The 26,270-nt window shown below is 45.0% G+C and overlaps 1 protein-coding gene across 9 annotated transcripts in view; it reads right to left on the reverse strand.

The window, feature by feature from the left end:
- The window catches only part of GLMN (glomulin, FKBP associated protein), a 1,004,137-nt gene that overhangs the window by 561,659 nt on the left and 416,208 nt on the right, over positions 1-26,270 (reverse strand). For all 9 annotated transcript variants that reach the window (XM_069641799.1, XM_069641796.1, XM_069641800.1 and 6 more), the window contains exon 9: positions 17,688-17,741. In XM_069641799.1, the coding sequence (XP_069497900.1) occupies positions 17,688-17,741 (54 nt within the window). The remainder of the gene's footprint in view (positions 1-17,687; positions 17,742-26,270) is intronic.

Below are 26,270 nucleotides of genomic sequence, written 5' to 3' on the forward strand. Positions count from 1 at the left end.
TTGTGAGGAGCCGTAAGACCGACCGATAAGTGAAACCAGAGGGGGAGAACACTGGGCTGGCAGGCGGTGATGCTGAATGAAGTTAAAGCGTATTTTGATTACAGAACGAATTGAGAGCAAGTTATAATACCTTTTGAATAACGAATGAAGTGAAAGCAAGTAAACGCACATTTTGAATACCACTCAAATTGAAAGCAAGTTAGAAACCCATGGCATATTGAAAGGGATGAAAGATGGAATTGTGAACTTTACTGAAAGGAAAGTTTTGAATCATGTGAATATAGGAACTGCATCAACTGAAAACAAGTGCTGGTAAAGCCAAGAGAGCACAAGGAATTGAATGCAGGATACAAGAAACCCAACACTGGTGCAAAGAACTGTGTAAACAAGCATTGACAAGAGCCAACAAATACTGTGTTGTAAGTATTATGTTGAAAGATGGAAGAATTTAACTCTTTTTTGATTGAAAACCAAAAGATTTGAACTCTTGGGGAAGGGAACCCCGGCATTTGAGGAACTTTCTTGAACTTGGGAAGGAAAACCCCTCCATTTGATGAATTACTTTGAACTTGGAGAATGGGAGCCGATTATAAACCAGAGAGCTACAAGAAGCTCTGAACTTTACTTGGAACACTATTCCTTTTCTTTGATGCTGCCCTCCCTACACATTGCATGCAGTTAGTAGTGAGGGCACATATAGGTTTTGGACATGGAGAGATGTTTTACTTTGGAGTTCCTGACGTAGACTACCCTTGGTTTTCTTTAGGTAGGAAAATCCAATAACTTTGTATAATGTGGAGACCCAGAGTGTGATTGTAGCAGCGTTTCAAATCTTGTATGTTCTCTACACTATTTGCTACATGCTTCAGTGCACAATAGCTAATTTGAAGATACAGAAGACTGTCACTCACACTAATCCTCACAGGCGTAGTGTTAGCGGCTACCATACTGCTCATTTCAGTAAAGGATGCTTTGATGAAATCAGCTCCCACCTCACAGGACGCCACAAACATAAAAAAATTGTCCAACAACAAAGATACTACATGAAATACTTAAAAACCCAATCGGATTGCATACAAATATATTAAAATTGAACTTTGTGAAAGATCAGAGGTCTACTACAGACAGAAGCTTATGCAAAATCAGGAACAATTTACCAAATTAATATACAACCAAGTTGATGAGTTTCCAGCTAAGAAAACAAGACCTTGAAAAGGCATGTTAGACCTATATGTGAAACACTTGTATGTCTGGTCTTTAAACAACCGTGTTTAGAATTACATGTACCAATAACAGATATATTGTGAAAAAATTGTCTGCTCTTTCAGTAGATTGCTTAAGGACTTTTTAGTCTAAGGGAATTTGAGATTAGGAGCTTAAGAGACCTACAGTTACAATATGATTTGTCCTTATGAAAGAGGTAATATGAAACGCAACAGGATGAAATATAGGTGCAGACTGATGAACATTTCTTTCCCACAAATATTTAAATCATTTTCTGACACATGAGAAGGTGAAGTTAGGTAAGGCAGGAACTTGAAACACCTGCAACAGGTTGTTTAACACTATCTCACAATTCCTTACATTGCTTAAATGATTTGAAAAGTTCCTGTGCAAACCTATCACAAGTTGTTGAAAATCCCCCACACTCCATTTATTGAATACTTTATCTGCTAGTGCAGGTGTAAAGTTTGGTTTCAGGCATATCAGTGTAAGTGGGTTTGATACTGCTGTTCAAATATATTTAATAGGCAGTTGAACCCAGATATGCAACATCACGCTTGCACCTCTCTAATTATATGCATTTTTCAGATAATGGCTTTCATATAGCCACCAGAATGTTGGCATGTTTCTTTTCTGTACTTTTCAAGTTAAACTCTCCACTCAAAGCATATTTGCAATTGGGCTGCCTCAAAGTAGGCTTGGAAGGTTTATTGCCCCCCCCTCTTTACAGCTCTTGGGTAGTATTTTAGATACTCTAGGTTTATTTCTCCCCACCAACTCCCCGGTACAAAGTGAAAATGACTATTCCAAGTTCAAGTGCTTGAATTAGGTCACGAAGACTGGGGAGAAAGCTTATCTTTATTGTTTCAATCATGCTAAGACATGTGATAGACCTCAGACAGCCATCTGTCCCAGTCGGTTTTGATTTCTTCCAACAGTTTTGAGTAGTTAGCCACTTGAATAGTTTTAAAAGGAGTTGTAGCTTTAAGTGTATTCATCTCCTGTGTTGATGGTGGAGAAAGTTAGATTTTGTGAGGTTACATTTAAAACATGCAGCTCTCTTGCAGGCTACCAGTTCCATCAATAGGTATGGCGTGTTCCTCCAAGAGATGTGAATTGATTGTATGGGGTCAGCACTAGATACCACCATGCCTTTGGCCAAGACTGAGCTTACGTTCTTTCCTAGTGAATGTGTATTATTTGATGCTGGAATTTGTTCTACATTTGATAACTAGGGATCAAAAATGTGATTAGTTCCTGTGCCTGGCTCTGGGGACCGCCAAGAGGCTAAGTGATCCAGGTGCCTCTACAAGTCAGAGGGGTTAAGTGGAAGATCCCCTGGTCACTCTCCCTTGTTCACTAGCACATGGAAGGAAACAGTCACAGAACACTGTGGTATGGACCCTCTTCCCAACTGAGAGCCTGATGCTCCTGCTAGACAGACCCAAAGCCCTGCAAGAGAAAAGCAAAGACTTTAGTCAGAGCCAGGTTTATGCACATGCTAGTAATAACATTTTTTGTGATACGGCTTCCCCTAACCAGACAGTAGCAGATGTATTTGAGAACCCTGATAAAATCCTCTGGGAGCTCTGGAGGCCAGTACTTGACACAATGTTGTAGGTTCCCCCAACCCAACCATGGGTTTACTTGCTTGTGAGAAAGTTAACAATTCATGGTTCCTCTGCAGAGTGTTTCGTCACTGAGGATACACTATTGCAAATCCACCATGAGCTAGCAATTCCTATATATTTATGAGTTTAACATACAGAGCCTTTCCTACTAGTAAACCACAAAATGTTGGAATGGGACACCTGAGCCCTTTACCGACAGTCACAAACCAGTACAAATAGGGAGGAATCTGATTCAAGAAGGCAGACAGGTCAAATGAAGGCTTGGCCACTTAGGTCCAAATGTTGTCTTGGTGCACCCAGGAGCTGCAGTCAATCACAACACTGCCCCAGTTACCAAACACAGGTGTAACCACTTACTAAGAGCCCAGTTTAGGGAGAGGAATATAAAACCCAGCGCTCCCAATCTGCCAGGGAATTTTAACAGGGGTAGGCACCATCTTAACCCGACAGAGAAGCTACATCTATGCATTCAGCTCCCGAAGGAGACAGGAACGATTATATTGGGGAACAGGACTGGCAACGGGGTTCAGGAACATGTGGCAAACACACAATGGTCCACCAAGAGACCTAAGGTTTGGGAAACCATGCCACTTGTAGGTGAGAAGACATAACAATTTGAGAGACTTGGTTTTGAGGACATAATGTTTCTGTTATTTCTATCTTTCGTTATCTGATCTGTATCTTGTGTGGTTCTCCTGACAACACTGAATGGGAAAAGGAATCGCTTCTTAGTGTAGTGGAGGGGTGGGAAAGTCCCTATGATAAAAGTAAAAGGTCTGGTTCAGGAGAAATTCCCACACCCAGGAAACAGAAACGTCCAAAAATGATGTGACAAAACCACTGTTTATTAACGAGATCTCACAAACAGAGATAGTACTGGACATCTCAAGAATTCCAATGCTCTTGACTGGTTACACGGTTCTCAACAGTTTATAAAGGGTTATGACATCAAAAATTACAAGTTATTTCACAAAAACCTAAGGTAGACTGGGGGTGGTTAGTGGGGTAAACTACATATAGAGTTCATATCGGGTTAGTGCTCTGATTGGACACACATTATCTGGTGGCTCCACCTGCGACCATCTCCTAAATGTTGCAAATAACGACATTTCAGGTTAGTGCATTATAACTGGTCGATACAACAAAATGTGAACTGGCGCGGGAGGCAAGCAAGGACTGGTCAGTGAGGGTCTTCTCAGCCTAGATACTTTGGAAGGTTACCAGCCCATGAGCAACAATTCAAGGTAATAACAACATCCCCAAAAGCACTGCCTGTACCAATAAGGTTACCATCTCCGATCCTCTAGGCCTTGAGACAAGACATTCAGCTTTCAACCTAATACTAATTTGTATCATCTGTCCTGAAATGGATGGGAACAACGGTCTGTCTGGGTCGAATTAATAGGCATTGTCCTCCATTCTCAGATCACGTGTGTAGAGACCACAGGCTTAATATTTCTGCTCAACATTTAGAAGGATTTTTAGCATTTACACATTTGTATTTGTATTTTATTGATATTGCGCACCTAACCCAAGGGTAACAAGGCGCAGAGGCATCAAGAGGATTGCGAAGCTTGGTTACATACATACAGTAGCGGATGAGGTCCAGCTAGGTTACAGTACTGGAGCAACCAAAAACAATGAAAGCCGCAGAGGCAAATGGTTACAAGAAATATGCAAAATATACAGTCCTATATACAAGAAATGCAGGAGGTATCCTTTGTTGTACCTGCGTAGGTCAGTTGGTAACAAGTGTATACATAATTACAGTCATTTGTAGTGTAGCGCAGCCAGGGGGCGTTATATGTCATGATCCTTGAGCCAATGGATAGTCTTAGATCTGAATTGACAGTAAGGGAGGTCCTCCCTACAGGGAGGTGGAAGGGAGTTCCAGAATTGTGCTGCTTTTACAGGAAAGCTATTCCCTCCAGACATCGTGCGTTTAAATCTGGGCACAAGGAGGAGATTGGAGTTAGCAATTCTTGAAGGTCGAGATGAGGCTGGTCTGGAGAATCTGGTTATAAGGTATTGAGGGGCTGCTTGGTGGAGACATTTGTGAATCAAGGAAACGGATTTGAGGAAGATTTTATCTTTTGTAGATAGTCTCAGAAATGTGGTCTTTCTTCGGGATACTAAGGGTTGCTCTTAGGGCGTTATTTTGTAGGATTTAATTTTATTCGTGATATATTTATTGCAACCTACATATAGTGCGTTGCAGTAGTCCAACTTGGACAGGATCAGAGCCCTGGCTAGAGTGATGCAGTTAGGTGGTGAGAGGAATGGTTTGGCTGCTCTGATTAAGTTTGCATGTGTAAGATGTGGCAGATGCAGGTGTCATACCTTTCCTCTCCTCCAGAGGCTTGTTCAAGCTTTCTTTCAGTCACTTTCAGTCTCATATGGTGTGTCTCTTTCCTTTCAGCAACATTTGTCTCTCCCCTAATCTAAGAAGGCCGTTTCTTACCTCTGTCCTTGTCTGTATCTCCAGGCGCCGATGTGAAACTCTCCCTTCCTTGATGACCATGGCAAAAATATGTACACCGGCTGCATGAACAGTCGGGTCTGCGTTTTCCTGCTAAATCAGCGAGTCAAGCTTCTCCCTGCGTTCAAGCATTCTCAGTGCTTTCCATTCACTTCAGTGTGGCCGCATCTTCCATTTTGACTTTCATGGCTACTTATGTTAACTGCGTTCTGCATTGGGCAAGCTTCATGGTCATTCTCGTGTGTCTTCCGTTGCAGCATAGCCAAAGAGTGCATATCCTCTAGCAAAGTGGGTCAAAAGCATGCACTTCGTGTCTATATACCATGTGACGTATGGTCTGTGTAGCTTCATGATGGATGAGTATATGCTTCATGTCTAACGCATCTACCTTGTGCTCCTAGCCATGACATCATTGGCTCCCTCACGGTCACAGTCAGTCCAATTGCTCCATCGTCTGCAAGTTTATCTCCTCTATGATGTCATCAGGGTAGGATCTGTATGATTGTCTGAAGGAATAGCGTTTTTTGCATCTGAGGTACAGTGGCGATGGGCAGCACGGGGCCAGGAAAGATGTACACCTTTCATTTCTGTAACATCGAGACAAGGGAGGGAGGGACCGGTGCAACAAGGCCCACATTAATCTGTCTCTTCAATCCCTGCTCTGGTCGAGACATCGACGACCACAAGACCAAGAAGGTCCTCTCTACTGACGTATAGCTTTGGAGTCCAAATCTTTGCCAACGCCCTCAGGTTGTTGTGGTATTATTCACATGTTTGTCCATACTCCAAGTCATATAGCAGCACTCTCCGTCGGGTTTGCACCGCACCCAATGTCCCACGTAATTGCGGGGATCTGGGGAAAAATGAATTTCGTGCCTGGAGGAAAATGGGAACTCTGCTTCAGGTGTGACTGCAGCACTTCAAACTTGTGTGTCTGTTTGTCTGTTTTCGTTTCCACATCTAGTAATATTTTCATCCCGATCGTCTTCTTGGTAGTCTTTGTGCACTGTGCTATAGCTGTTCTAATAACACAGAATGCAAATAGTACTAGTATTAGGGCAGCTATGAGTACTTTCTGCCCGTTGGCCATCCATGATGGGATTCAGGAAAAGATATACGCCAGCCAATCGTCATCTTCTCAGACCGAGTTTGTTATTTCTTCCATTTTATCATGCACGTCTGACAACTGTATTATGGCCTCTGTAAGGGTCCCATTATCTCCATTGTGGGTAGGTACATAGGTACAGCAGGATGGTCTGATCTTTGTGCACAAGCCACCCTCCATAGATGTGAGGAGGTCTAAGAGGTATCTATTTTGAAGGGTCATGAGTCTCACGGCTTTGAGTTCTTCCTTTATAGCGTTGAACCGGTTAACCGAAGAAATTGATTGTATACAAAGGCTGTAGAGGGGAATGTAGATGCACACACCTAACGTATTCAAAATCTTTACGAAGTGAGTGCATATAATTTTAAGTAATCTTTTAATGTGCGGGGGAGGAAACGTGACCCTGGCACAGGATCACAAATACCTATCCGTACTGAGAAAAAAGAGGATCCAAAGGTAGGAGCCCTCCCGTCCCCTGCACACTATTGGTGTCCCGTATAATAACGGTAAGAATAAATCTGAAATAAAGCATAGATATATGGTGATGTAAAATATTTAATCATATAATCTTGAAATTATATGATTAAATATTTTACATCACCATATATCTATGCTTTATTTCAGATTTATTCTTAACCGTTATTATACGGGACACCAATAGTGTGCAGGGGACGGGAGGGCTCCTACCTTTGGATCCTCTTGTATACAAAGGCTCCCATCTAGTTATCTGGAGCCACTTGGCGTTCACATTGGCTTGGATAACGGGAACAACCGAAGCAGGGAACATCTCAGTCCTGCTGAGCAGTCTATGCTCCTGTCGTACTGCATCAAGGGCTTCTTCCATCTTGCTCGAAATATAATTTCCTCTCGTCGCTCTGGTCAACTCCACTGATCTTTTGCTCTGTGTGTATCTATCTTGGGGAATCCATCTATTATGATGACTTTCTGGGGTACTACCAAGGCTGGTGTATTCAGCCCAGAGAGCATATCTCTCCCCAGTTTGGTGGTAGTTGCATGTATGCATACCAGGTATTTTCCGATGTTCGTTTGCACCCTCTGTTCACCCCAAACTTTTCTGAAACATCATTCTGGAAACACAGTGAAGCATTCTCAAGTGGTATTATTTGCAGAGGGCCTGCTTTGTTGTCAACCCACGTGAGCAGTCCAATAACCGCTGCCTATTCCTTGAGACATTTGTCGTTCTCTTTCTGTACCACCTCCTCTGGAACCATCAGGAGCGCCTGTGCATTCTACCCCATCAATCCTTCTTCCCATTCATCATCTGCGAATACTTCTCCATACACGCAAACAGTTGAGGTCTCTCTCAGCACCCCAGCATCCCCCATACTTCCTTTTTTCCTGTTTTCAGGAACTGCAACTCTGTCTGTTTTACTACTCTAGCTTTCCCTCGGTGTGGGCCATCCAGTATATATTTTATAATTTTATTTGCGCTCCAATAGACTTCTATAATTGCTTGAGTCTTTATATAGCTGTCTTCAGAAGGGAATGTCTTTTGTGACATTCACCGCAGTGTGGCCCATTTCCCTTGAAACTGGCCCATTTCCCTTGAAACTGGCCCCTTGTGGTGCAGTGCGCTAAGTGTAAGGCATTGTGCTCTGGCTGCTAGAATTTGTCGCTACAAATGTCCTGGAGGCACTCATGGCGCAGGAGATGAGAGAGCACACGTACTTGTGGTCTCTCTCCCCACCGTGGTCATGTGCTGGTACTAAATGTTATTGGTGATGTAGGCCGAATTGGTCCCATAAAAATGTACATGTTCAAAATTGGTGTTAGCGATTCGCTTGTGCTTTTTTACTTCGTGGGCACCGCTGCTGACCAACTCAGTCAAAGCTTTGGTCACCAATAGAACGGGTGTTGTATTGGCACATGCTTGATTGTGTATATAATATAATGCAGCTCTCTGTAGTGCTAAGAGGGTAAAGAGGTAGAGCCAGCAGAATGTAATGAATATCAACAAAATAGCTTTTGCAGCAGTGTCCATGTGTTGCATTTATTTATTCTCGTGGCGTTGTCCATGAGTTCGGAATTGATGCTTACCAAAATTCACAACCCTTAATACCATCATCGTTATTTTTGGCCAGCTTTTCTATTGAAAGAACTGTACTAATATGGCAGCAAAGAGCCTCTAAAAAATGAATTGAACTTTAGGGTTACTAAGCAAGGCGATAATAGGCATTTCACTGCTTTTAAGTATCAAATAGCTGTTTGCAACGTAGATAAAGAAAGCGCAAACAAAGTTTTACTGTCAACATTTGATCCCTGTCCCTGTAAATTCAAAAGTGTTTCTCTGTTGTATTGTACAGGTATAACATTTTTTCGTAGGAACTCAGTTCATACAGATATGCTGGTTGCTTAATGTAAAATAATTTTTCAAAAATAAGGCAGTAGGCATTATGAATTTGCCGGTCCGGAAACAAGCTCACCGGCACCCTTGTTTCCGGACCGGCAAACTATGAGTTTGCCTGCCGGGGCCACTGCGCCAGACAGGTCTGACCCTGCCGGGCGCTGCAGTTCCGGTAGGCAGAGTCGTCACAGAAGCACCAGCACCGTTAGCAACAGTGCTAGTGCTTCCAAGTCCCCACTCCCATGGAGTCCTATGGGACACCACATGAATGGGAACTAAAATGTTACCGGCGCCTGAATTCCCGGGACGCCAGACTTGTAATGTCCCAGTGGCTACGGGAAGTCAAGCACAGGTAAAATGAAGTCCGGCAGCAACCCGCAGGTAGCACCGGCAGGGTTACTGTCGGACTTGTAATGAGGCCCAGTGTGCTTGAACTAGTTTTCTGTATGCTCTTGTCTAGCCCTAGCCCTGGAGCATGTCTGAATCTGTCCTTCTTGCGCTGCACCGTCTGCGTCTTGGGCAGGGGAGTGGGGGTATCTCACGTTTGCAGGGCTTGACATCTCCAAGGTAATTCTAAGCCTTCTTCCCTACCAACATCACAGCTCTCTTAGTGGCTTCCTCTACAATAAAGGGACCGTCAAAGTGGGGCTTATGCCAGTTTCTGTTAAAGTTTCGTAATAGGACACGATTCCCTTGATAGAGGGGAGAGGCTCTGAGCAGTTCCTGTGGTTCTACTGATGCGCTGTCTTCATCATTTTTCTTCGACTTCCCCTTCCGAGCCTGTAGCGTTGAGAATTAAAAGAAGCACTAGCCATCATCGAAGCGAGATATTCATACATTTCATTACCCAAAACAGTAGCAGCATGCTTGCCATCCGTCAGCGCTCTAGTGGGAGGAGCAAGTGGGAGGCGTATGCGTCGTCCCATCACCACCTCATGGGGAGTTAAATGGTGGTTGGAGGCAGGCTAATTACGCAATGCAAACAGGGCAATGGATTTGCAGTAAAGCCATCCCTTTTTCAGAGTCATTTTCACTTTTGCAATCTTTTCTTTCAGCAGGCCGTTGAGGTGTTCCCCGATCCAGTTCGCCTGCGGGTGATGCGCGCAGGAGAAATAGTGCCCAGTAGGATCGTGATATGCTCAAACCCTTTATTTACAAAGTGCAGTCCAGCGTGGTAATGCCTCCCTAACAAGAAATTTTGCTGCACAGGTGGCATCAGAGTAGGTGCATGCTCTGGCTTCGATCCATCGAAGAAATGGGCATCCAACCATTAGCATCTACCTGTAGATGTTACAATTCTGGATCATGTCCACGAAATCTATGTACAAATGTTGGAAGGGCCAATTAGGGTGGGATATTGCTACTCTCACTACTTCCAACGTGTGTCCTGCTGTGAAATGTTGGCATACAATACAGTTCTACATCAAGGCCGCAACATGCTCGGCCAAGTTGGGACAGAACCAGTCTTCTGCTATCTGTACTGCAAGACTCTCTTTACTTGCATGGGTCGGGTAGTGGAGCTGCGTTAAGCCTGTCTGGAGTAGTGCGAGTGGCATGACCGGCTTTCCGGTGCTCTCTTGTTGTCACATTGTATCCGTGCGGGATACTGAGCACCCCTTATTCACAATTGCTTTTTTACTGGTGCTTGTCCCTGTAACTCCATTATCTGGGTAATGGGCAATGAATGAAACCCTTCTTGCATTACAATGTTACACATTTGTGTGCGTCTATTGGGAGGATTATCAAATTCATACATCTCTGGAAAGTACACTGCTTTATTTGCTTCTGTATCTGCGGGTTCGTTGCTACAGGAAACCATGTCCTCTCGCCTTGTGTGGGCTTGGCACTTCACCACTGCGCTAGTTGATGGGAGTTGTAGTGCATCTACGAGTCTATCCAATAGGGGCGCGTGCTGCACTTGCATGCCGTCAGCATGTCGGAAGCCCCGCCTTTTCCATCATGACAGTCCTGCATGTACTGTTGACGTCTCGTATGCAGAGTCGGAGTAGACTGTGATCTCCTTGTCCTCATGCATTTCTAGCGCCATGAGTGTTACCAATTCTGCTGCTGTTGCTGAGAAAGTAGAGGGTATCCTCGCACTTGCCACTACTTCAAATGTCCCGTTCTGTCTCCATTTTACCACTGCCGTCCCAGTATGCCATTCCCCTGCTATGTGGTCCATCACTGAGGACCCGTCAATAAAGAGTACTTCTCCTGCCCAAGGGCATTTTCTCAGACCCTTGGAATGTCGTCATAGTGTTCTGTGTATTTAGTGCAGTCATGTACGTAGTCTCCCTCCGCCACTGGTTCTATTATGAATGTCGCTGGGTTTGCAACTCTGCATCTCAATACTCTTATTGCTGGATTTGAGATGATCACCTCGTATCCAGATGCCCTCTGTGTGGTCAATGTGCTTTTGGGTTTCTCAAGAATGTCAAAGAGGGCATGCTCCATGTAGAGCATTGTACTACAGCCCATGATGATACTTGCCGATCCCTCAATTGTAAAGGCAGCAGCAGCCAATGCTTGTTTTCAAGGAAAATGGGTTCATCGCTGGATCCAGGATCCCACTGTAGTAGGTTATCGGTTTGTCCCCCAAGGTAGTTTTCTGTGTCAGTACCACTGCCATCACTACCACATTTGAATGCGAGAATAAGTACAATTCTGCACTGTAATCAGGGATTCCCAAAACTGGGGCTGTGCCTATTTGCCCTTTTCAATTCCTCAAATGCTTGTCATTTCACCTGTCCAAATTAGTTTGCGGTCACCCCTCTGAACTTCCTTAAGTCTGTTTAAAAGGTGTCTAGTATATGTGCTGCAGTAGAACACCCAGTCTGTACAATAATTGCAAAGACACAAAAGGGGCTGCAGTGTTTTCATAATCGCCTCTGCCCATTCTAGGTCCACTTCACGCCTTCCTGTGATATTTACTGTCCAATGTACAGAACCTCTTCCTGCCAGTATTGTAATTTTGCCTTGTCCACCTTGTATCCCTTCTCTGCCAAAACGGTCATCAACTGTATTGAGTCTTTTTGACACTGCTCCTCTGTCCTGCTGCATACCAGAATGATGTCGACGTATTGGATCACTGTGCTGTCTAAATGTACTTTCCCCAGGTTCATTTGAAGGACCCTATTGAATATGGAAGTAGATTCACAATACCCCTTTGGTATCCTTATATATGTACACTTTTGATTCTTATATAGAAACAATGTCAAATCTTGTGACTCTTCTTGGAGGGGAATCGAGAAGAACGCATTCTTCAAGTCAATCACAGTGAAATAAGTGGCTTCTGGTGGAATGCTATATAATATTGTCGCTGTATTAGGAACTAAGGTAGACTATGCTTCAACAATATTATTGAGAGGGTGCAAATCCTAAATAAAACACCACGACCACCCCCACCCCCGTCGCCTTCTTCACTGGGTTCACAGCAGTGTTGCATTGAGATTCTGTTGGTACTAGGATTCCCTGTTGTACTAGTATGGAAATTGTTTCAAAAATGCCTTTGTCTGCCTTCTTAGACAGGGGGCCTTGCTTTGCCCTCAGTAGGATCGCCCCTGGCTTTAGTTGGATTTTAACTGCTCCTGTCATACGGGCTGTTGGTCCATAATATGCTTGGCACCTGTTCTAGGTCATCCTCAAGAAATGGTTTCTTTTTCATCAGTGCCACCATCTGTGGAACTAAGCCTCTTCCAGTAAGAAATGCCCATGAAAAACGTTCTCAATATCTGAAGTCGTCCCGTTTTCGTCTGTCCAGTAAGTCAGTCTGTGCCCTTCGCCCAATGTGATTACTGCTCTCCAAGCTTTTCCTCTATCATCAGTCCCGTGAATGACTATACTCTGGTCCCTTATTATAACTGTTTCCAATTCTAATGGGAATACATGTCCTTCCTCCTCGTTCAGGGGAATTTCTGGCCTGAACAAAATCACGTCTGGTAAGCAGTCATTTGCCCTGTATCCCTGGAATCCATGCTAGCATTATATTGACTCCATGCTGGAATACCTTGGGATCTTGGGGCATCCCCCTCTGTACAGTTTGCCCACAGAATGCATGGATACATTCTTGTGCATTCATATAGTGAATCCCTGGGGTAGAGCACACTATCCCCTGATCAGTGAATGTCCCTTCCCATTATATTAACTGGTGTTTGGTGGGAAAAGAACGGTAGCATGGTAAGGTTGTGCTCTCTGACCGAAAATGGCAATTCGTCAGTGAACGGAACCAAACCTGTGGCCCCCGAAAAATCCTTGAGCATTCATGGCAATGCCTGATAATGGGTATCTCCCCTCCCTACCACAGGACCTAGTGGCTCCAGTGACTACGAGAAAGGGAAAAGTCTTGTCACCTATTGTTACCTCCACTCGTGATTCCTCGTTTGAGTCGAGTGTAACAAATGGGATTGAACATATGAAGTCAGTCTGTGGTCTGTCCTATTGTGGGTATATGCGGATTCCTGTCCCTATGAAAAGTATTCCCTCCCACTATAGCCACATTCCTTAGCCTTGGTGCAGGAGTATGTACTGCGGTATTCAACCTCCTTGTAGCTACAGTGTTCTGCTGTGCCTCTGTTTGAGGGGCTGCCTGCAGTTGCTGTTCATATACTGGTGCTTGCGGTGTCTGCATCATGCGCCTATGGTGCCATTTGCGTCACGAAGGTCAGTGGCTGTGTGTGATCTTGGGCATAATAGTCAGGTTGCTCTGCGCTGTATGCGGGTGAGAATGCCACCCCCCCTCTTTGGTCCTGCCAATTCTGTTGCACCCCTCCTCTTACCCTACATACTTGGGCTTTGTGTCCTGTTTTTCCACATGCCCAACACTGGAACGGTGGTCCTGTGCACTGAGGCTATTCACGTTGAATCCTTCCCCTCCTTGCTGCGTGTAGTATACCGATCCTCTCCCTCTGGGAACACCTACTCTTTCCTGTGGCCAAAAGTTAGCGTCCCCTCTTCCCGCAAAAATTTCCCCTGCCATTTGGTGCTGTTGCTGTGCATTTTGGTTAACCACTCCCTTTCCACTTGTCAACATTGCCCCTTCCTTTGAATACTTGGATAATTTTTTCTGAACTAACTTTGCTTCTTCTTGTTTCCCTTACTTGTGTTTCTTTCTCGCATTCTCGTGCATTAGCCGACAATAATGTACTATAGTCAATTGAATTTCCGACCACAGCTTCACCTCAATCCCCACTAATTTCTTCAATTCCTTCTGCACTTGCTCTGGTAGTCCCTGGCTTAGTAAGTGGTAAAATAGACCCACGGTTTTGTTGCACGGTTCACGAGTCTCAAGACGCCAGCATTTTTGTATCTCCTAAATATACTGAATTGGGTCTTCGTCCGCACGCATTTTACGTGCCATAATTGCGCTTATGTCAGACGTATCTGAATATTGTACCCTTAGGACATGCCATACCTGCCAGTTGTTGAAAGGGGCTCCATTGCGCGCCGTGTTTTGTGCCGTCACTCCAGGATATCCTGCATGCTTCCAAATATTGTCAGCTCTCTCCCAAAGAATGCAGAGAGCAAGCTCTTCATGTCGCCAACTGCTAATGTTGTCCCTGCTGTCAACCCTTCTAACTCAAATGTATTTTCCCGCCCCCGCTGTCAACGATGGCAATTTACATCTCAGATTATCCTTGTCCATTTGTTGTCATGGTATGTACTGCGGTCATCCTCCAACCTTTCTAGCAGCGGAAATTGTGTCAACCCCATGCTTCTCTCGGGTTTCCTTGCGTCTTTCGTTATCGTAAATGCTCCGGTCATGTTAGCTCTCTTCCGCCCCGGTAACGCTCTCAACCTCTGAGCGTATGGGGTAACCTTGTCTGAGCTATGTGATCGGCTCTTCAAGCGCTTGGTGTGCCCTTCAAGTCCTAGCTTCCCTCTTTCTATTTCCTCCTCTTTGTCCCATTGTGTCTCTCGTTTTGGGCTCTCGGAGGGGCAACGAGAACTCCTTCTTCCGTCTTAATCACGGTTTCCCCTTGTTCCTCGTCTGACCCCATTGTCCCCAAACTGTCATCACTCTTGATCCCCTATGTCCTCGAAGCTCAGTCGTTTCAGCATATTTGTTTCCTGTCGTCCTCTCATTGTCCTAACCAGTGGGCCGCTTCCCTCGCTTGGAAGGATCCCGCTGTGCTTCTGCTTGCCTTAAGGGCAACAGCACTATCTCTCCTGCTTTGATATAATGTCCCAAACCTCCTTTATATTCTTGTTTCCCAGTCTTCTTCCAATAGTCTGGTAACCCTCACTTCCTTGAGAGTCTCTCCCTACTTTCCTCGCTCCCGCTCGTGCCTTTTACCCCTTTCCTCCTTCTCTATGTGCCTTCGTTCTTAGATCATTCTCTCAATCTGCATTTTCCTCTTCTCCCATCTCAATTGTACCTGCCTCTTTCCTCGTCAGCCTTTCTTGTTGCCCTCTCCTCTGTTTTCCTGTTTTCTCATGCTCTCCTTTTCTTCTCTTTCTTTCTCCTTCTCTAATTCCCTCATCTGTTCTTGTCCCTTCCTCTCCTCTCTTTGCTTCCTCCATTAGTTCTACCCATTCTCTTTCATTCATCCTCTTTCTCCTTTTCCCTTTGCTTCATAGCTTCCCCCTCTGGGTCTCCGAGATTCGTCTAGTTTAAGCAATATTTGCCCTCCCATCCACTCATGTTGTGGGACTGCCGTCACTCTCCAATCATCACCTTACACTGCTACAAAACAAAGCCTTTCCCCCCTCTTCTTCCCCAACATATCTGTGCCCCACTGCGGGCCAACAACCATCTGCCAATGCGCAATGTCCTATTCACAACCTCCTTTTGACATCATCAACCACTTTGCATGCAACACACTCTCAAACCACCACAATAAATCAAAAATATCCCAATAGCCACCAGTGGATGTCGCTTGCCGGGAGTGCCCCAACCCCTACCATTGGGAGTTATTCTCCTCTATCCTCCAGGCTGGCCCCAATGGTGGTCTGCAATGGGGACGGTCCTTGTGTACCTGCCAGGTACTGCACACTCTAGATGCAGGACAGCTCCGAAAAACAGGTGAGAAGCCACAGAAACAAGAGAAAGTCACCAGAATAGCACTAGAACTATTCAAAAAACGATTGAAAAAAGCACACAAACCCCTCCACTTGAGCACATGAAACAGGCAAAAAACGGATTACAATCAATGAACAACTACTCACTGAGCATCGACCAGCCCCTAAGGCTACATTCAGAGTGTTTTCCTTAAAGAATCCTTCTAGATTGCAGCACGGAAGCAAAATTTATTTTTGGACCACAGTGATTTAGTTTTTTGTTGTTGTAATAAATAATGAACAGAGTGATACACGAATACTTGCAAAGGAATAAATGCACAAACTGAACATTAACTAAAACTGGTTATATTCTTGGGTGGCACTTACTTTTCACTTCGTCATCACCAGTCTTGCACCAATAGCTTTCTTCTTTTCCGCTTTCATGACGAGTCAATGCTAATCAGTGTATTATCCAAACCTATCGTTTCATCATTTGTCTAGTTTCCCTTATCTATTCATGAGAGAGATTTGCATGGAATTGCAATGCTCGTCCGTCACTATCTCTTCTTTCCTTGCTACTGTGATTGCCATGCTCAGATTATTAGTCACAACCTAAACAGCGTGTACCCATTCCCCTTATTTTGCGGCCATAAAGGTCAGAGGTGCTTCAGATAATTTTGTGTGTCCTGAACAGTTTCTAGCACTACATTCACCAAGGCACCTTAACAGCAATGGGAGCCATCATTGTGATGTGGCTATAAAAACTCATGCCTACCGCCCCTGCTAGTTATCTGAGGGTTTTGTGGTGAAAGGATGTTGCAAAGAGAGCACCTGGCATTGCAGTTGGTATCATGAAAATGTACATTCCGACGGCACAACAGCCGCCATTACCTTTTACACTTTGAAAGTACTGCATTTTGGCAACAATCCAGGAACTGTGAGCATGTAAAATGACAGAGTATCTGGGCAAGGGTATCTGAACATACTCGTGCAAGGAACTTGGTTTAGGGGAATCGCTTAATACACCAAATAATTATTTTCTAAGAAAACAAAGTTATGGTTCAGGTGCTATGTTTGGAGGAAGGATTTCGGCTGAGATACTGGTTGTCCAGTTTGTGTTTGTTTACAGTTAGTATCAAAATGATTTACAGTCTATAATGATTTGCCTGTTATCAAACAAAGATATTTACACTTCATGAAAAAACATGTGTAAAGGGAGGTTTCCCATAACGTAGAAGGACATGAGTTTATTAGATTTCAGGTAAAGCAAAATTCATTATCAGAACTGCCGAAGAAACAATACATTCTGCAGTTGATTTGATACACTAATCAATATAGGGTTTACTCCTCCTTGCCCTAGCCTAAACCCTGACCTCGGGGGGTCTGCATTGGACTGATCAGTTCTCACGTCTCAAGCTTGACAGATTTCTCTTCAAATGGTGCATGTATAAACCCTATGATACAAATTGGTTTCATATAGTGGCGTTATATTGTTAATGTATGAATACAGATAGTTTACCTATATATAATAACTCACTATTTAGGTTAACAGTATTGCAAATAAACCTACAAGTTAGAGGTATTGAGAACTTTTGAGAATTGTTGAGTTTTTGCAGGGAAGGAAGCATAAGATCCTTCATACAGAAAATGATCATAAAAATTGTTTATGCTTATTAATTTTCTTTGATATTTAGTACCAGTAATAATTGTACACCCTTGCAATTAATCTTGTGTCACTACAAGAATGACGCAATCACTTAATATTAAGATCATATATAAAGCATTTTCCGAAACAAAGTAATTATTAAAGAAACAAAACATAGTGACTAAAACTAAATTATGATATGAAGTTTTGGGCAAACAACAATTCAGGGTTGATTTCCTTACCTTTTCAGTAATACTTCAATATGCGTTAAGTTACACTGTAGAAGGAATGCTGGGCTACAAAAAGAAAAGAAATACTGGTCAAGTAACAGGTTTAAAGAAAAGTACCAACAAAAAAAGATTCAAAATGTCAACATCTGACTCAACCTCACTGATTTAACCTACAATAATCGTCACTACACTCAGTATAGGTGGGACCAGATTTCTCAGCCTCTACGGTGTATGGGGATCAGCAATGTAACATTCCACTCTATAATGTTTGTTTTTAATTTTAACTTTCCGCGTGCTGTGCATACATGATTTTTCTGCATGGTGTTGTGGTAAACATTTGTTGCATATGTTGTGGGTGTAACTGTTATTTTCCACTTGATCCAGCATTTGATATGGGCTTCTTTTCAATATAAGATGTCCTGCCTAACCCCCTCCAAGAAGGAGTACTAGTTTTTTTAAATTTTCAATTTAGTAAACAATTAAGGTTGCAACAGAATGTATGACAAGACAATAGAAGCACAATTCTTGTGGTAGGTCCAGCATTTCGCACCTCATATTCCAAGCGAGTATTATGTTGCATATCATTTACGGACATGGTATGGAGCAACTCATCCATACTCATTAGTGCATTCCTTGTTCCATGGTGTTATGTTGCAATCCCACTAGGAGTCCGTTCAGACCACTCTTTTCATAATAAAGAGAAATGTCTAAGCTGTAATGGTTTAAATATCTTCAGAGGGTTCTCTTGAAAGTAATCCAAAAAGGGCCTCCAAACATTCAGTTATTTAAGACCTGATTTAGGACATGGGGGGGTCATTACAAGTTGGGCGGTAAGGGATACCGGGCACCGCTAAGGAGACCGGTGCCGGTAATCCCTTCCCGCCCAATTCCGAGGTCCCTTAGCGGGAGCCTCAAAGAATGTGTGGTCTAACCACAAGTCCTTTACGGGTCTCGCTAAGGGACCAGGGCACTAATAACGGTACCGTGAATTGCGGTACCGTTATTAGCTACTTCCCCATTCCCATTGAGCCCTACGGGGGCTCAAATGGGAATGAGGAATGGCTGGTTCAATGGGGATTTACCAGTCCCTCCAGGGTCGGAAGGCACCGGTAAGTCCCCATTGAACCAGACGGGTGCCGGACCTGGTATTGGAGGCAGCCATGGCGCAAATAGCGCCATGGCTATCTCCAATCTCGGAATGAGGCCCATGGACTGTGATTTTCTCCAACACTAGGATGTCCCATATCTTCACCCACCACATCTGAAGTGCTAGGCCGTCTGGGTTTTTCCAAGATCTTGCTAAAGTTATTTTTGCAGCCGTTAGGAAGTGGGTAATAAAGTGACACCACATGACCAGAGCAAGGGTACACGTTGTTGAGATGGATTTCTGAACTCTGACCTGGTGGGCAGAGGTTCAGAAGGCCAGCCTAGTTTCTTAGAACAGGGTAACCTTCTGGACAAGCCAGACCAATCAAGGTAGCATTGGTGACGGTCAAGACTAGGTCTCAGGAGCGGTGAGGATGATCGAAAGCCCACAATGAGCACACACAGCAAACGACACTACAAATTACTCTACATCAAAAATACATTTACATTTTTTAAAGGCCTTTTAAATCAAACACAAGCAAAGATCAGCAGTACTACTTAAACCAGATAACACTACTAAAGAACATATACAGTTACAATGGCCTAAAGGAATGGCACACAGTAAGGGTCCACAACCTGTGAAGAAAGGGCGCAAAAAGTGCACATATACTTTAGGCAGTCCTTCACTTATCAAACACTAAGAGGCAGTCCAATCCCTAAAAAGGGTGGAGCCTTGCGCTCAAAAGTACTTTCAGTGTAGACACACGCAATCGTGCCGTAGAGAGAAAAACAGGGTCTCTTGCAGGGGCTGTAGCGACTCAGGAAGGTGAGTGAAGCAGTGAAGAATAAGTTCCCACTATTCGAGGAGGGTCTTCCCAAGAGGGCAGAACAGGATCCAAGAGTTGGGAATAGGACGGTAGCGTAAAAATTAATGGATGCGCCAGGGGCCACCGGTAAGGGTTGCAAGTACTCACCGACCCAAGGCGCACTCCGGACCAAACTTCGGCAGTCAAGTCCACTTTGGTTGCGGTTCAAATGCTGCATTTGGGTGGCTCTGCAGCTTTCAGCAGCTGAGTTCCAGGGATGATTCTGTCACGGGACAGTAGCGATTTCCCCTGGTGAAAGGATCAACTCGAAACCACTGCAGCTCATCTCAGGGCAAAGGGAGGCACAGCAGCAGCTCACCCTCGAAGTTTGTCACCACAGTGGGGCGATACAGTGACTGCGTGCACTTGGGTTAAGGCGTACTCTCATAATTCCAGACCTAGGGCGCCTACAAAACTCGGCTGGAGAGTGCCTTATACCCATTGCTCATGATCTCCTCAAGTGTCAACTCGAGACGGCGGCGGTGCCAGAGCAAAGGTCCTGCGCAAGCTGGTCAGTTCACTGGTTGGCCCAGGAACACTTCCGAAAAGGCTCACTTCCAGGTTAAGGTGGAGGTGCCGTGAATAGTTGGCCCCACTATTCAAATGGGTCGAAGCACCTTTGCAGACCTAAGTTCGATCAGAAGGAAGGGGGTCCTGCGGGACAACAGCGGACTCAGGGTGTCAAACCTTCCAGCGGTTCCTCGACTCTGCTTCATGGTTCAGGATGCTTGGATCCTATCCTAGGTTTGTTGTGAACTCAAGAGATCGACATGGTATGGGTGTTTGGAGCCTTCTCTTATCCAGAATCTCCTTTGTGCCAAAACAAAGAGGACCCAATGCAAGATCTGCTCACATACAGGCATGCCAGACGTGGACCTCGGTGGTCTCAGTCATTCCCAGCACACCAGACTCTCTGGCACCCAGGATGTGTATTGGAACTAGACAGTCCAGCCCAAATCCTGGAGGCACACACACAAGGCATGCAGGCTGCGTGGGTAGCTGCATGACCAAATAAGGGTTTTCCCCGATCTGCTCGACCTGGGGAAGGCAAAGGGACAAGATGGCCAAAGGACAGAACAAAGGACCTCGTGAAATGGTCATTTTGGGCCCAAGCCACTGTCCAGGGCCAAACGCAGTAAACATAAAATGGACTAAAAGAATGAAACATAACAGCTGCCATCAGCTCTGTCCAAGGCACATTCGTACTTCTACCGAAAAGTCCTTTGAGGATGTCTAGGGCCTCCCCAGGAAGACACCAGCGCACTGTACTGTAAGGTACTTTGATGCTAGTTTTTAGCAACATGTTACCAGTGGACAAAGTGAAAGACTAAGGGAAACAAAGTCTACAAGTACTGACAGTCTTTAAGGGCATGTCAGTTTCCCCATAACAAAGTGAGCGAAATCCCAGTGGAGTGCAGCATTGGGCTGTGCTCCACTGGCAAAAGTCGGACTAGGATGGTCAGACAACAGCAAAAATTTGGGGGGTTCACAACTGGAGGAAAAATTACACAAAAATGGAAATCTTTCCTAACACACGTCCTCGGTCAGGATCCCGAGGAGGAAGGTCTAGGGTTCTTCTAGAATGGAGGCGCCTCTGATTTTCTCAATGTAGGACAACACTTCATTCCAAAACCTGCGGATCATATGGCAAGCACACCACATGTGGCTATAGTCCCCTCATTCTCCACTGAGGGGAGCACTTGCCAAGTATATTGCATCGAGTATTATTGTAGGGAGATACCCTTAGTAACATAGTTTAAATACACATTCGCTGTTAGTAGTGCATCCCAAGGATTTGCAATTCCGGGACCAGATGTTGTTCCATTGTTCTTCATCAATGGTGCATCCCAAGTTTTTCTCCCAATCAATCATATATGGTCGTTTGTCTCCCATGTCATTCCTGTCCAACAATTTAAACAGCTCCAGTGCTGATATGTCACTTGTTCCCCTGTTCTTTGTCGAGGATTGGGACACCCAGTTGCACAACTGATTGTATTGGAACCGGTCTCCTATCCCATATGTAATCTGGTTTTACATAGTTCAAAAGATAAAGGTGCCCCTTCATATATTTGGTATAATATATTGAGACCTCCCAGTGGCCAAGCCTTAACGCATCCTTAGAAGACCTGGGGTGAAGGCAGGGTTTCCCCATACAGGGGACTGAGGCCCTAGTCCGCTTTTCACCCTCCCCCCCATTCCCTAGCGGCTTTTGTAGAGCGTCATGACACGGACTCTTGGATGGACATTCTTCAAGTATGTATATTAAATAAAATGTGAATGCCTAACTATCCCTATAGCTATGGGGTTTTACCTTTTGGGGTGGGACCAAGGCTTATCCGCACCAAGAAGAGAGCCCACATCCAAGTCAGCGTCTCTGCTGCGTCTAACAATTCGGCCGAACTCTTCAAAATCTGCCCAATCCTGCTGCAGTCTCTACCTTTCCTGTCCCGCCCCAGATGCTCTGCACGGCCCTGGCTTCTCATTTCACCTCAACCTTAACATCCTGTCCTCTCTCTGTTCCTCTTGCCATTCCCTTTCTACTTCCTCCTGTCCCCTGGCCCTTCTTTGGCCACCTCTCCTCCCTCCTCCTCTGCCTTGTTCTCCCCAGATGAGGTTTCTCGACAAGTCTGATCTATGAAAGTCTCGTCAAACAGGTTCACCCCTGTTCCTCCAAAACCATCAAGGACCACATTGACACCTTGGCCCCTGCTCTGGCTGACTTCTGCGACCACTCCTTCGCCACTGGTGTCTTCCCCTCCCCCCTGAAGCACTCCCTTGTGCACCTTCCCCTTAAGAAACCCACAGCCGACCCCTCCTGCCTGGCTAACTATCGCCCAATCTCCATCACTCCTTTCCTGGGCAAATTCCTGGAAAAGATGGCCATCCCCCAGCTTAATCTTCACACTGAATCTGTTGGTTGTCTAAATGACAATCAGTCTGGCTTCAGAGCTGCCAGAAGCACAGAAACCACTCTCCTGAACATCTGTGAAGACCTGCTCTCCAACCTCGATTCCAACACCCGTGTCCTCATCTTACTTGATCTCTCTTCTGCCTTTGACACGGTCAACCATGCCATCCTGCTCAACCGTCTCCATGATAACCTGGGTATCACTGATCATGCTTTGGTTTGGCCGATCTCTTTCCTCTCTGATCGACCCTCCCAGGTCCAACTTGGGTCCTTCCTCTCCTCTATCTCTACCTGTGGTGTTCCCCATGGATTTAACCTCTCTCCCTGGCTGTTCCACCAATACAGAATTATATTCTCGATTTCCACCACCAGTAGAGCAAGAGCTCTAGCTGCGTCTGCCGCGCTGCAGGAGCAGCTTCATCCACATAGAGCATGTGGGTTTTCAGAGGTAAGCTTGTGGCTTAATTAGGAGTAGCCTTGGGCACCTCTTTGCTATACCGCCTATGCCACGGTTATTTGCCCAATATAACGGCATCACGATTTCTAGCACTCTTGTGCATCCAGCATCTTGCTAAATTTACTTTTTATCACTCGATTGAAGTTTACTCTTGAATTCGCCATTGTTTGCAACGTGGACACTAGCCGTCCCAAGATGGCCGCCCGCTTTGATGTCCCTTCTCAGAGAACACTCTTCTGCCTGTTGCTGTATCCCGATTGGTTGCCAGCCTCCTTAATAACCAATCACTCTTCACTGGCTGGAAAACGCCGGCCCCGGACCAAGGCACAGTAATAAGGCACCCCTGACAGAGCTCACCGAGCGTGCCACGCTGCGAGCTGCTCCAGGTCCCTGAACTCTGCGCGGCCATCGCATGGTCTTCACAGCCGCAGCCGATTAATCCATCGATACTACCGACTCTACGGACCGCCGCGATTTCTACGGTGAGATGCTGCCTCTTGGCCCATCAGCGCCAACATATGCACACAGCACCTCTGCCTTCCCCACTTATGGGTACAAACACCTAAGGGTCTACTGACCCAGCCCACCATCTGCTGCAACGACCGCAAGACACTGACTTTCCCCCCTCACTCCGCAACCACCTTTGTACTGTGAACTTAGCACTATTGTGCACCTAATGACTTCCACAGTATCGATGAAAGTCTTACAGTGTTTCCTGGACTGCATATGCACTCCATTGCACCAGCCAACCAGGTGCATCTAAACCGCATCTGCGCAACATATTGTCCCCCCTCTGGCGACAACCCTGCATACCACATGTTACTGGCAGCCCACCACCTACGGTACAATCAATACAGTACCTCTGAACTATGCCTTACTAGTGCATACTTTTAAGCTACTGTCGTCCCCCTTTTTTTGTTGCCGTCCTGTGAATCTTCAATCCACATGTCAATGTCGCGCCCTGATGCTTGCGAGCTTTGGCGCGCTATAAATATATAAATAAAAATAAATAAAATAAAAATAATCATTGAGTATTGCTTAAATATTACGGAAAACCTGTTAGAACATTTATCTACCTTCACCCTGGTGGCATTACCCATTCTGTATGCGTGACTACTATAGTCACCAATTCCACGTACAGCATCCAAACTGCAGTCTATCTTGCAGCTTGTGCCTCTTTCGATACCATGACTACCTCACATTGCTTCCTTTAATTATTATGATATTACCAGATTTGGCAACCTGCACTGTATTGCATGTACTACGTACGTATTGTTCTGTACCGATTACGCATTGTTTTGTCACTGCACTGTGCATTAATAATTATCGATTATTACTTTGTCCAAATTGTGTACCAAATAGCACACTACATACATTGTGTACCACGTACTGCCTATGCTGAACACGGGCTAGTTCACTGCTATCATTGTGTACTATAATGCATGTCTGTATTCTGTACTGAATAGCACAATGCCCACATTGTGCATCATACGCTGACTACTTCATGTACGGGACAACTTACTGACATCACTGTGTCCCACACTGCACGCACCGCGAAGTGGACATCGCCTTACCACAATTCAATTTGCTGTGCCCTCGCAATGTTACCAACTTGCCCTCTCCCATAATGTACCCGCCATAAAAAAAACATTATGTATAACTTATTATGCACTCTCCCATTTATACTCGCTACCACCAGAATTGATGCCAGCCAACCATCTAATCCTAATCAGATGGAGCCTCAACTGTGCCCCATCACGACCCCCGCCATACATCTGCTGCAAGGAGCAAAGCTACGCCCTTCTTACCAGCACTTAACCTTAACAGGCTGAATGCCAAACATAGACAGTCCCATTCCTTCCCAATCTGCTACCTACTCCACCAGGGAATAACAAGGCTACACCATCTTACTACACTACCACTACAAACACCCTAAGCCTCATTGCTGATTTACCTACTACCTGACAGAATTCCAGCCACAGAATTTTATCGACCACGTGCCCTAATTCGACTGACAGAAATCTTAGACTCCGAGCTAGGCTGTCACCTTTCCCCTTGGTCACACTGCATAACCAGCACGGCAAACACGGTCCCAAAATCCCAAATAAACTTTACAAGGGACCCACACACACTCATCCCACCCAACCTAGACAAAATTCCAACCAAAAACAACACATGCACAGCAATAGCCCACCCATCAACCAGAAGAAGTCCATAAAAAGCGCCTTAATAAATGCCAGGTCCCTTGTAGCCCATGCTACCGAGATTGCAGATACCATTTTATCCAACAATCTAGACTTCCTTGCAGTTACAGAATCCTGGCTGCATGCAGCAACAGGCCTCTCACTCATACTAGCGTCCCTGACAACTATTCCATCATTAGAATGGACAGACCCAACTCTAGAGGTGGAGGCACCGCCATAATCTACAAATCCACGCTAGACATGAGAATTGCTACTTCAGCTCCCCTCTCATCATGTGAGCTCCTCTCAGTTAAACTCCGAACGTCGCATAAAAGTACCATCACTGTCCACCTAATATACAGGCCGCCTCGGCCCATAGGATCATTTGAGGAAGACATTACGGCTTTAATCGCCGATAACACCAAAACAATCTCACAAACTCTAATCCTAGGAGATTTTAACTTTAAAATTTTTATGGGTGAGCCAACTAAGAGGAGTTATAACGACCCAAATGACCCACCAGCTATCTCCCAAGCAAATGTCCTGACTGAACATGGACTCATACAAAAAAATCACCCAACCTACCCACGAGAAAGGAAGGACCCTTGACTGGGTAGTAGATCTAAACTGTAATATCACATTGAACAAGATCTTACTGCAATCTTGGATTGACCACCACCTTCTCCCTTTTGAACTCAACATTAATACTCCTCGGAATAAAGCGTGCCCACTGGCACCACCGTGTCCCACCAGAAATAAGCGCAACATTACTGCCGAGGCCATTTTTTCCTCTGATGATCCCTGCACTTAGCGCATTACCTATTACTAACAACCCCAATCTACTGGTAGACGCCTACAACACATCTATGGCCAAAGCGATAGATCTAGTCGCGCCACTCAAATTGCGTAAAGGGAAACCAAGAGCTCATATGAATACCTGAATACCCCTGAATTAAAGATGCTAGGATCAGAAAAGAGGAAACCTGAAACAATCTGGAAAAACAACCCCTCTTCAGAGAATAAAACCAACCTAACTAATATCATCACCAAATACAAAGACAAGATCATCCATACCAAGCGGGACACATTCAATAC

Source organism: Ambystoma mexicanum, chromosome 1q (assembly GCF_040938575.1).
Source record: "Ambystoma mexicanum isolate Mex_15411 chromosome 1q, UKY_AmexF1_1, whole genome shotgun sequence".
Classification (NCBI taxonomy): Eukaryota; Metazoa; Chordata; class Amphibia; order Caudata; family Ambystomatidae; genus Ambystoma; species Ambystoma mexicanum.